Here is a 12,953-nt window from a genome sequence, read left to right as displayed (position 1 = left end):
AAACGCGCAGAGAAGCAGAGAGCCTGTTTGACGCGTTAAATTAAATGTCAGTCAGCTGACGTGGAGGGCAGTTCCGGGGGGGCTCAATATTCATAAACTGTGCTCAATATTCATGAGACGGTGCTCAATTTTCATGAATAGTGCTCAATATTCATGAGGCCTGACACTATCCACCAGTTTTTGGCATCCATTTCGGTGGAACTGTGTTTCATGAAAAAGAAAGGTATATATTGCGAAAAATTAGGCAGCCTAGTTTTTAGTAATAGAAAAGGTCAGATGCATTGAACCTAGCAGGTAAAGGTCAAATGCATTTAACCTAGCAGAGTGAGTCAAATTCCCAGTGGAATGGGTTTTAACATCTTATTAGTTTCCTCATTAGCTAGAATTAAATAAAATCTTTAACAGTGTTTATTATAAAAATAATGGATGTTTATATTTCCACCCCAATTAGAGAGAAACCTAAATATACTCTCAGATGCTATCATGTCCCCATCACGCCAGCCTTTGTCACGCTGATGTTACCCAGACCTTAAATTCCAGTTATTAAGGGCATGTGTTCTTTTGATTGGAGCTTAACTTTTTAAAAACCACCACGAACTTGCCAACGTACTGATCACTTTTACTTTAAACTTCTTGCAACATTTCTTAAATGTTGTTTCTCCTTTTAAACATCTCATCAAAACAGCTCTCGGTGAGACAAAGCTCGGAGGCGATGAGCTGTTTTCACTAGTTCGGGACACATTCCGCGTCTGCAGCACGGCAGGCTGGTGCCACGTGACGGGAGCAGCCGTGGCAGACCAATGTCTCCTACCCCACAGAGCTTACGCTTCATGGGGGACAAACACGAAAATGCCAGTTATGTCAGAGTGACTAATGTAGGAGAAAAAACAAAACGGGGCGCGCAACGGCAGGTCAGGCGATGCACACAGGGCTCACGCCCCTGAACACGCGCCTCGGAGGACTCTCTAAGGAAGCAAATGATTGCAATGAAAAACCTGCTTGGTATTTCCCTTATTTTTTTAAATTGGAAAATTTACACTTTACAGCATTACAGTTTTTTTCTGAGTTGCATTACCTGCTTTTGTGTTAAAAAACCACCCCATGAGCATTTGGTGTACCATGAAAACGGTGTTTAAAAAGCCTATGCTCAAACTTTTTAAATTCCTTATGAAAAGTTTTAAACATAAAAGTGGAGAGAACAGCATAATGAATTCCCACTTACCAGCTCCAACGATTGTCTACAGTTGGCCCGGATTGTTGCATTTATCAGGTGTGTGTTTTTCTCTTAAGGAGTCCCAGGCACGGTGTGTCACCTGGGCGCTCGGGCCGTGTCTGACAGCGCCCCGGGGGCCGCAGGCGCCGAGCGCCCTCTTGGCGGGATGTCAGCACCCCCGCTGCAGCACCCAAACACTCGGACTTGGCTTTTATTCCCTTTTTCTTTGCCCCTTCGTTTTCCATCTGGTCTTCGGATTGTAAATTCATTCTTTCGGCTCACCTGTTGTGCTGTTTCAAATTCTGCTTAGTTCTCTTGTTTTCTTATCTCTTAGAATGTGAGGTTCGCCCGGCCGGGTGTGGCTCAGCGGTTGAGCGTCAGCCTGGGATCCAGGCGATCGGGGTTCGATTCCTGGTCAGGGCACATGCCCGGGTTGTGGGCTCTATCAATTACTCTCTCATCATTGATGTTTCTCTCTCTCCCTCTCCCTTCCTCTCTCTGAGATCAATAAAGACATATTTAAAAAAAAAGAAAAGAATGTGAGGTTCATTTAAAAAAATTTTTTTTTAAATGTATCTTTTTTTATTTCAGAGAGAGGAAGGGAGAGGGAGAGAGAGAGAGAGAAACATCAATGATGAGAGTCACTGATCGGCTGCCTCCTGCACGCCCCCTGCTGGGGATCGAGCCCGCAACCCGGGTCTGTGCCCTGACCCGGAATCAAACCGAGATCTCCTGGATCCCAGGTCGATGAGCCACACCCAGCTGGGCTCATTTTAAATTCTTACTGTCTGTTCCAAAATATTAGAATCTACTCTAATGCAATCCCTAATTCAGTATTGCCATTTTTATATTCAAATAGTTATACTCTTCAAATGTCTTATTTCTCCTTATGAGGTCATTTCCCCGGGGTTTTAGTTACCTGCCCAGGTGGTGTGTAGGGGAATGTGAGACCTCAGTGCCCAGGGAGCCAGGGGGAGGAAGGACAGCTGAGCCCAGGGTGGAAGCTCGGCACCCACTGTTCACAGTCACTCCTCGCCCTTCATGCCCGGCGTCACCCTCTGCCGCTGTAGGAGGAGACAAATTCACCAGCCCTGGGAGGTGGGATGAGGCAGGGGCAGGAACTGCCAGAGGTCGCCTGACCCCGGCTCGGCCCTGCACCTGCACAGGGCGTCGGCAGTGCCCTGGTTTGGCTCTGGAGGACGCCTGCACCCAGGGGGCGCTGGTACCTGCTTAACCCCATCCCCCACATATGCACGCCTGAGTACACGCGGCTGTTGGCAAGCTTACAGATATGAAGACGCAGCACACACTGTATAAGTAACAATGAAACATACGACACGCTGTTGTAGATCAGGGCCCGAGTCTCCCGGAGACTCTGTGGCTCTGTCGCACGCTGGCCTCCGCAGCCAGCACGGGGCCGAGCCCGATGGACCAGTGTGGTTCTCACGTCGGTACACGTTTCACCTGAGTCGGATGCCAGCAAAGCCACAGGACACGTGTGGGAGCCTTGCTGGGGCCACAGTGGCTCTTTTGCTCACATGGGTGATAGTTTTCAGATGCTGCAAGAATGTCATCAAGGTTTTGTGCCATTCACAGTGTCACTGGGGCATTTTAAATGTAACCTGTTTTCTGAATCACCTTCTTAGGTTGAGACCAGGCCCTGAGCGGCACGTGCAAGGTTCCAGCACTGGTTCCGGTGCTGACGGGAGGGTGCCGAGGACAGGGAGGGGTGGCCAGCATCCTGTGGCCTGTGAACAATGAGGGCACAGATGGCAGGGAGACGCAGCAGAGTGAGAAGTGATGAGTTCTGAGCATTCAGTCATTGCCTTCGTCATTAATATGAGTTTATATAAGGTGATTTTAAACAGTGGCTGTGTCCAAATACCGCTCCCAAATTCCTGGAACTTCAGCCTCAGCGCTTCACGCTGGACAGAGACCCCAACCTGCCAGCTCCCTCTGCCTTTGCTTAATAATTTACTGAAAATAATTATTAAGTAATTAACATTTGTTTCACTTTACATTTTAGCTAACAATTATTAAAGAATTTAATGACTGATGACACAATTGCTCTTTCAGCCTCCAAATCTTCCTAGAGAGGCCCACCCCACCCTTCCCTGCCTTTCCTTCTTCCCCGAGCTTGTACTGGACATCGGTCTGTCCCATGTGTCCACTTCAGCCCTTCCCCAGGAGAACACAGCTGCTCGAGGGTGGTGGTCTGTCGAGCTCAGGGATCTCCGGGACTGGACAAGCAAGCCCCAGACACGGAGTCTGATGCCACGTGACGCCACAGAAGACACCATGGGAACCTGGACTGAACTTGTAAGATGTCACCCCCACCTCCCTGTCTTTTCTCTGAAGCTTAATCTCTCTCTTTTTTTTTTTAATGCAATGTGTTTTCATTTTAATGTTGCTTTTATTGTGTGAAGAGAAGAGATTCAGAATTAATGCAACAGAACAAATTATTTGTAACAGGGCTTTTTATTTGTATGGGGCTTTTGACTTTTCAGAACAGTTTCTTGTTTCTCACTTAATTATAGACACATTGACAAAGAAGAGAAATAAAAACCACCCGAATCCCATTATCCACGCACTGTGACCAGACGTGGTCCCTTCCAGGCTCTCCTGTTGCCGTCCACTTACCCAAAGCATCCGACTTCTCCACCACCGCGTCTAAATACTGCCCTGTGGCCAGCTTTCCACTTGGTTTACGACGAATGTCTTTCTGGGACGTTAGGCCTACATAACACAGTTTTACCTTGTCATTTGGTAGCTGTGTTGTTTCACTGGCCCAAAAGCCCCACCTGCCCGGCCCTCCTGGGCCCAAAGGCCTTCTGTGTGGTCCCCGCTGAGCACGAATGGACAATGTGGACTGTGGCCTGTCGTCGGGGTCTAAGCCCGTCCTGTGCCCCCCCCCCATTGCCCACACATGCCCATAGGTAACGGCTCCCGCCCTCACCCTGCGCAGGGAGCCGCGCAGGGGCGGCTCTAACTGCCCTCTGCACACCTTACACGTGGGGGCCGCCGACCTGCTCAGGAAGACGGTGAAAAAGCAAGAATCTGAGGGGCGGGGGCCCAGAGAGCCTGTCCCCAAGTGGGGCGGGGCGGGGCCAGCACAGCTGACTGCACCAGCCGGCAGCCGCCGCCCCAGCCGCCGCTCGCACCTTCCACCCGATGCTTGATGCTCGCGGGGCCCGACCAGGCCAACCGGCCCGCGGGCCAGGGAGAGGGCCAGGGAGCAGAGAAACTCGCAGCCGCTCTGCGGTGGTGAAACGCTTTGTTTTATTAAGGATGTTGAAACCCTTTGTCTACAGACAGCGTCTCATGCTCGGTCTCAGCGCGAGGAGCTCATGCGGGTGTGGTATGTACACAATATACAAAGGAGAACACTGAGTGTGTCAGCGACGGTTCCTTGGCTGAATTACATTCATATAAATGTCCAAATTCTGAATCAAGTGAAAAGCATACAACCTAAAGTCCGGAGAAGCCAAGAGCTTTTGGGGCTCACCCACCAACAGTCCACATACTGGGCCTTCTGTTGCCCCTGGTCATGTCCAGGACGCCCTCAGTTCCTCACGCACCCCTGGCCCACGATGGAGCCCGAACAGGTGCTCCTGGGGCGGGGGCTCATCCCTCCAACAGTGAAAGGAACTGCAGCCCACGCAGCCAGAGTCCCTTCCCCACCCCCCGTGTGTGGACATACTGTGTGCTGCAGGGAGGAGAGGTGGTTACAGGACACGCCAGGGACAAGGGCACACAGAACTGGACACACATGGTCACAAGTCGCCTGCCCTCCCACATACACGGTCGGGGAATAAAATGAAACCTTCTCAGAGATCTCATAGAATACAGAGATGGAAAAGCAGCTAATTTTATTTCTCTTGCTGAAATCAAATTTATGCCTGGGGCAGACCCTATATTTTGGTGTAAATGTTTTACAGATGAAAAAAGTCATCCGTGTTGTATTCGTGTTGCTTTCTGAGGACAGGGCCCGCAGCCTCGCACAGCAGCCACCAGTCCCCTCCGCAGGCCTGCGGCGAGGGGTGGGAGCCGTGGCTCGTCAGTGTGGCTACTTGAAATACTGTCCACAAGGCGCCGTCTTCACCAAGTGATTCTATAGTCAGGAGACCAATGAAATGATCTGAATAAAAATAAATTCCAGAGAAATCAATACCTTCTGAGATGCTGGCTCAGACATTTAAAAACAATTGTTTTTTGATGACAATAAAAATCCCCAAAATAGGAAAAGATGAAGAAAAGCTACATGAAGACCCGGAATCAGAAGCGCAGTTCTTTGGTGTCCCTTGCCTGAGAAGAGGTGAAAGCTGACCCTGAGCAGGTGATGAGGGCTGAGCCACGTGGCTGGGATGATGTCCCCCGACCTTGGCCCAGCCTGGAAGAGCCCTGGCTCACGTCACAGCCCTGCTGCCCCATCTGAGACCTCCCTTCAACCCCACCTTCCCGCCTGCAGGATGGCTGCCCGGCGGCCTGGACAATGACCAGTGTTCTCGTGGAACTATGACTCGGGTTTAGCTAACAAAACAGAACAGAGACCGCCCTGACCCCCACTGGTCAGAAGTCCTCAACACTTAACATTCCTCTCAAAAAAACAAGCAAACAAACAAACAAACAAAAAACCCAAGTCCTTGGTTGTGCCAACTTTTCTATGAAGTCTCTAAAGTCCAGCTTGAGGACACTGGATGCAAATTACCACCTCAAGGAAACAGTTGTGTGTCTAATGACTGAGCTCAGAGGGACAGTGTAAAGTGCTGGATTTCCTGCTTTGTCTGTGTCCTGCAGGGGTTAATCAACCTGCCCTCCTTTCCTGCTCACAGAGGGGTGGTTCCAGCTGTCCTGTCCTAGGGGCTGCCCTGTCCCAGGAGCAGGGGCTGTGCAGGCCTCCTGACCCTCCCGACCTCCTGCCTTCCTCCCTGGCAACCATGGGCCAGGCTTGGGTGCTCTCAGGGCAGAGCCCCGCAACTGGCCTGCCCTGGCTGGCTGCACAAACCTGGCCCAGAAACAGTGCTCAGCTTGGGGTCCACAGGGACAGCACACAGTGAGGCATCCATTCACCTGGGGCAGGAGGGAGACTCACGCTGACTTCAACCAGCATCTGGCAGAAGGGAAGGCTAGACACACAGGACAGACCATGTCTACGGAATGTATTTCATTGGGCTTTGTGGTCAAATCACATCTTTTTTTTAAAAACTAAGTCCATCTCCCAATCCCCATTAGAAAAAATACCATTTTTAGAGAGAAGAAGAAAGATGCAGGGCCTCCCACAATGTTCTGAGGGAGGGGCTGGCACCACAGGACACTTTCCTGGGATGTGGAAAGAAAATGCCAGCGAATCATAACCAGACCATACCTTGCGCAATGGGGATCTGGGCCTGCCCTCCAACTGGCTTGGGATGAGCGACCAATTTATACAAGGGGAGAATGCTGGTGCGAGCGACGCTGTCCCTGAACCTGGGAAGTCCCAGCAATGTGCCACACGCCCCCCACCAGATGTGATCACTGCAGGAGTCCATGCTCTGCTCCTGTTCTGCACTTTCTGAGCCTAAGGACACAGGACACTGGATACACAGCTCGATGCCACACAGGTGCTGACACCCTGGACTTCACTGTGGAGTGGGGTGTGCCCCATCTCTCCCCATGGAACCCATGGGTCCCTCCAGAACCATGAATCAGCCAAGTGTAGGAGCACTTCCTCCATCCGCTCCTCTCTGACCCTGAGTGGCAGCAACAGGCAGCTGGTATGGGTCTTTAAGCACAGGGTGGGGGCACTAGGGCATTGACCCACCTGACTCCCTGGCTCAGCCTGCCCTGGGCCGTCCTGTGTGCTGTAGGGTGCTGGGCAGGACCCCTGGGTGCCCCCAGAGCCAGCAGCACCCCTTCCCTGCCGTGACTCTGCCCGTGGCCCGCTGTGCTGCCAGCTTTCCGCCTGCATGCTTATTTTTCAAACACGTCTTTGATAAAGCTGGAAAGAATAATTTTAAAATGTGCCTTAAGTGGTGTTTTCCAAGATGAATATCTAGGAACTTAATTCTCTTTCTGACCCATGAAGACCTCTGGACAGTCATTTGCATCCGTCAGACTCAGAGGAAGGAGCAGGTCAGGCTGGTTATTGTGCAGCAGCCCCGATGCACTCCTGCTGGTCCCTAAAAGTTAAATACTGCTTCAAAACCCAAACAAATGGCCCCATTTATATCTCATTACTTAGAAGTAAACCAAGAAAGGTTTTTGTGATATGATCCTACGAGAGCACAGAAGCTTCTGGAGCAGCTGAGGCTACAGGGACCTGTCTGGGTGCAGGGTGTGGGGAGTATGGACATGGGGGCTTTCTCTAGGTTGCTACTTCCTACCTCTACTTTCTCACTTCCTCCATAGATATATGTTTTATTTGCAATTAAAATAATGTGGCATAAGATTGACTTGGCATAATTACTTCTCATTTTATAAATCATGTTTCTAGCTCTGAATAAATTATTTATTCAATAATTTCACACGAAGTAATTGCTATTTCCTAAGCGTAAGGAAGCCCTACTCAGTAGAACTCAACTTCTATCGTAAACTGAGATTGAAAGCAGTCACTGGGTCACTGGGCCAATGGGAGGGGAGGTGGTGCCCCAGAGCTGCCAGATTGCCGCACTGGCCCCGCCCCACACCTGCCCCAGCTGTACGCCCGTCCCCAGGTCAGATGGGAGACCCAGGGACAGTGCTGGACACCGGGCACCTCCATGTCCCCACCGACAGTCAGGGCGTGAGAGAGAACTGGTCCTGCTCTGTGGGCTTCTCCACCCAGGCGCCCAGCCCCGCCTTGATGAAGGCCCGGGACAGGCAGGCCTTCGCTGCCTGGTATTCCCTCGCCACCAGCTTGGACTCATGGTACATGTTGGGTTTGGTGATCTTGGAGCGCTGTAAGTTGGAGGGAACCTGTGTGAAGATAAAAAAACAAGAACAACCATTTAAGAAGTAACAGTAGAAGCTGAAACTCAAGAAGATATTTAAAAAATAGTGTTTAATACTATGTTGGCTTTTGGGGGTGGGCCACCAGGTGACAGTGCCTCCCGCAGAGGGACTGTCCTCACAGGGAATAAAGCCTAGGTGCCCCTCTGAGGGTCTGCACTCCCACCCCTAGGAGCAGCCTTGTGGATACACAGGCAGTGCTCTGGCCACCCACAAACAGTCGATTCAAATGTCCATTTTCAACACTGTGGCTATTTGGAAACCACAGTGTCATGTACCTCTGATCGCTGGATCCCCCCTCCCCCCACCAGCTGGCTACCTCAGGTGTGCGCTCCTGCAACTAGTTTGTTCCTCCACATCAAGTTCAATGCCAGCTTCACAATAAACAAACACTACACACCAGACTCACAAATCAATGAAAACTAGTAACATACTGATTTACTATATAAGATTTTATTTGGGGGGAAAAAGGGTCCTGCTGCTGCTACTGCAGGAAAAAGTCTAAAATCCTTCCTGGCAGTTTAACTGGGACCAGCAATGCCCATCCTACTGGAAGTCTGGCTCTTCGTCTGAGGACAGAGGGTCCCAGCAGAAGGGATGGGGAAGGAAAAGCTGCCTCTGATGCTGAGCTGCTATGAACCTGAAGAGCCAGGGCCAGACTTTAGACTGGACACCACCAGAAGGAACAGGCTTGGAAGGGTTGTGTGGACAGTGGCAGGGCTGCAGAAGGATGGACAAATGGTGGGGAGTGGGGCGGGCATCGCTGTGGGGCGCCTCAGTACCTTGCCGTGTACACGCATCCAGCGACAGTACAACGCGTGCTTACACAGGCGCGACGCTCGGCCCAGCTCGTCCTTGCCGGTTGTGGCATTGATGACCTCGATGGCCGAGTCGCCCACCGTCCAGTTAACGCTGAAGTTGGGTGCCTTCCCTGGCTGCCGTGCTTCCGCGTTGCTGATGCCTGGAAGGGACAGATAGGCAAGGTGACACAGAGCCCCACAGGACAGATGTGCGGAACCAGGTGGCTCCCATGAGTCCAGTGCTACTTCCTGCTGCCCAGAAACGCACTGCTGTGGGAGGGGGGCAGAAGGTCCTCAGGACCTAAAACTGTGGGACTTCACTGCACTTCTGGCTCACTCTGCAACAGAGCTTGGTGGCCAGGAAGCCTGTGCAGATGGCAGCCACCTTGTAGCTCAGGGCCGCACAAAGTCATGTTGGGTGCTCCTTAGTGGATGACAGCCAGCTCTGGTGTTCAGACCCTGATGCTGGAGCCACCCCGCCTCACATGCCCTATACCCGATACAAGAACTGGCTTCTTAACATGTCTTCTTACCACATTCCAACCATTTCTAGGACCAAATGTTTCATTCATTTTCACTCATCCACTCAAGGCCACGATTCTATGACGTGTACCTGTGGCTCCACCTGTCAATTCTGATGTGTGTACCTAAGTTTAGTCTGGTTTCCTCTCTGATCTGAGAGTTCCTGAAGAGTCCCACTTCCACATGGCAGAGGCACTTGGCCTTTTATACTCTCCCTGTGTAGCCAGTGTTTAGTTTTAGTGCCATGCAATCAAAGTAACCAGTATAGGTAATAAGTTTCGGTTCAGTTACTTGTGACAGTGACCATGTGATGCACTGCAGAGCTAAGCAGCATGACAGACTCGAGGGAAAAAAGTGTTAATTCATTATCAAGTCTATTAACTGAAAGGAGAGCATTGCGAGCCCCAACTTCAAATGGAGTCTCTGTCTCAACTTCCAGTGACTGCTCTAAACCATACCTGTGTCAGGCAGGGTCCCCAGTGAGACAGAACAGTATGGTGTATGGAGAGTTATGATGAGAGGTTGGCTCCCAAGGTTGTGGAGTCTGAGAAGTCCCATGACCTGCTGTCTGTGAGCTGGAGACCCAGGACAGCTGGTGGTGTAGCTCTGTCCAAGTCCAAAGGCAGAGAACCAGGGGGCCAATGGTGTGAGTCCCAGTCAATAGAAGGTGAGATGAGACGTCTCAGCTCAACCAGCCCGGCAGGAAAAAGGGATGGACTCCTTGATGCAGGCCTTAGTGGATGCAATGTGGGTGGACCCACGCTGGGAAGGCAGTTTGCTTTACTGAATCCACCCATCAAATGCTAACCCCACCTGCAAATAGCCTCCCTGACACCCCCAGAAAGAACAAGTATTCTAGCGCCCTTGGCCAGCCAGATGATGCAGAAAACTAAGTATCACAGAGCTTAGTTTTCTGTGGTTTATAGTGAACCACTCCCTTCCTGAACAGCTCTTCAGGTTTCCTGGAGTTTCCAACTCCTTAGTTTTTTTGTTGTTCGTAAAAGAAGCATGTGCTTTCACCTCTGAAAGGCCATGCGGCTTCTCAGGTTATTTGTGAACATACACTCACTTTCTTCTGAAAGACATCCTTTTCGAGCTTTGACATGATTCCCTGTTCTAACTAGAACTCTTATAGGCTTGCTGCTGGTTATCCTGTCATTGCAATGCTGATTTATAAGATAATTCGATCCCATGGTTTTCTTTCTTAGATGTATGTCTGCTTCATTTTGCTAGAGCATCCTTACTCTTTTTCCTCCAAAATATACAGTGGAGATAGATCCTCTGAGTCCTTGAATATATGAACAGTATCACTTTATCAAAATGCCTAATATTTGGTTAGATAAAAAAATTCTACAATAAGCACATTTTCTCCTCAGAATTGGGAGTCATTTCATCACTCAGTCTGGTTCCCGGTGCACTGATGAGTATGTCATGTTCTGGAATCTCAGAAAGATGTACTGGGAATGGTCTCTTTTAAAATTAATTATGCTCAGTACTCAGTACACACTTAGTTTTAGCACTTGTGGTTCCCTTAGCCAAGAAGTTTTCTTCTATTATTTCTTCCTGTTTTCCTTCTGAAAGGCTGCTGGGCAGCCTTTCAGAGGTCCAGCCGGGTCCTTGCCTGGCTGTTGGGGCAGTCAGGGGCCTTGACCACACAGGGGACACTCCCACAGAGAAAGAGGCTGGCTTCTCCCCCGTAGCACAAAGCCAGGAGACACCACAGCACTGCTAGGGGTCAAGCGTAGTCCTGACATCACCATTTTCCCGCTTTACTGATCTCTGCGGCCAGGACACTCCTCCTTACGCTCCAGTTTCTACTGGCATGGCTGTCAGGGGGTGGGTCTGCAGCGGCTGCTGCCGCATCTGCTCCATCTCCAGCACCTGCTGGCAGGCAGGGTGTTCCTACAGGTCACCACACTGACACTGAACTTATTCAAGGTCACACCCTTTCAAAAAGTGAGAGCCAGGGAGGAGTTTTGGGGGTGGACAGGTGGGGATCTGTGTAGGCACAACTGTTGGGAATCTCTGATCACAATGGAACCGTGTCACTCATGAATAGATGGGTAATGCTTATCTTTCTTACAAGTCTATTACTCCTCCGTGATAAGGTCAAAATAAAAGGTTACTGCTGAATGATACTTAAACCTCAGAGTTACAACATTTTGCATTAAAACTAGAAATGGTCAATTACCTGAAAAAGCAAGACTCTCACAGTACACATATTTTTTATATTTTAAGCTAAATAAGGTGCCATCTTTAGCAAAAATGGAGAAAATAAGGCAAAAAGAAAACAGGTAGTTTGGGCTTCCAATACTGACCATATGCTTTTTCTAGCGCAGAATGTCCCCAAAGGTGAGGACAACGTATTTCTCTGAGCCCCAGGGGGCCAACACTACCGTGAGGACTGACACCAGGGAAAGCTTATCTTTCCAGGGCTGCAAAGCAAGAACTAGGGTAATGAGTGAATCACAGGCCACAGGGCGAAGCCAGAGACAGCAGGAGCTGCACGGCTGGGAATGAGAATCTCTCTGCTGTTGTAAAGATGTGTGCTGACTCAGAACTTCCAGAGCAAAAATACAGAGAAACCGAACAGGCTTAATAACAAGTACGAGTGCAAAACCCGAAGAGCTGGTATTTCTTCTTTCCCTCTAACAGGAATTCTCTAAGAGGTGCTCACTACTGTGAGTGATCAGAAATGAAACTGTATGCATAATGCTTACTAGCAGGTATTTAGGAGCTAAGGCATAAGGAACTCAGTGTATGGCACACCTCATAGTGATGGTGACAGAGGCCATCTGCTCGGGCCTCCCAGCCCCCTGTGTCAGTGACCCTTAGGGCCCCAAAAGCTGTGAAATAACCTACCATTTAAGCTGGGGCACGAGAAAAGGGGTCACCACACTTGGGGGCCTACTCCTGCCTGGGAAACACACACTCTCTCATCCTATTCATATTTATATTCTCTCTCTCTCTCTCTCTCTCTCATTTAAGGCTTCCCTATCCTGACATAAGAGTCAGCTCTTTTTACCGACTACTATAAATGGTGACATGGCTCTTCCCTGGCAGAGGGTGTGCAGGCACTGGGACAGTCAAGACTACTGGCCTTCCCTCTGGAGTTCTCTCCAGTGCCCCGACAGCAAACTGGGCCAGTGGAGAAACAGGCTCAGGGGGCCAATGGATAGAATTAGAGGCTAGAATTGTCCTGAAACCAGCAGGTACAGGATTTGAAAGTAACCTGGGAAGGAGACACATGTGCACTGGAGAGGCTTCCATTCCCAAAATGGCAGGGAAGGGAGTCCTGAGTGTTCAAGGTAAAGGCTCAGATGGCTCACAGCTCACTACCAGGATTCTCTCTTAGAATCAAATATGCTCTGTATGCTGAAATAAAATTAAATTCTTCTCACTTTAACCTAGACAGGGTTTAAAACAATAGTCTACTAAATTTTTCATTAAAG

The 12,953-nt window shown here is 50.0% G+C and overlaps 1 protein-coding gene across 7 annotated transcripts in view; it reads right to left on the bottom strand.

Annotated features, from left to right (window-relative positions):
• Positions 1-4,473: 4,473 nt before the first annotated feature.
• The window catches only part of ADARB1 (adenosine deaminase RNA specific B1), a gene marked incomplete at its 5' end in the record, with an annotated part of 84,876 nt that continues 76,396 nt past the window's right edge, over positions 4,474-12,953 (bottom strand). For 6 of the 7 annotated variants that reach the window (XM_081139029.1, XM_081139027.1, XM_081139030.1 and 3 more), the window contains 2 exons: positions 4,474-8,146; positions 8,962-9,140. In XM_081139029.1, the coding sequence (XP_080995155.1) occupies positions 7,967-8,146; positions 8,962-9,140 (359 nt within the window). In that variant the 3' untranslated portion in view covers positions 4,474-7,966. The remainder of the gene's footprint in view (positions 8,147-8,961; positions 9,141-12,953) is intronic. The other variant, XR_013998927.1, reaches the window with a different exon arrangement.

This window comes from Miniopterus schreibersii (assembly GCF_964146895.1).
Source record: "Miniopterus schreibersii genome assembly, chromosome: 5".
NCBI classification, from domain to species: Eukaryota; Metazoa; Chordata; class Mammalia; order Chiroptera; family Miniopteridae; genus Miniopterus; species Miniopterus schreibersii.
Note: the sequence above shows the minus strand (reverse complement) of the source record. Positions and strands in the feature narration are given on the sequence as shown.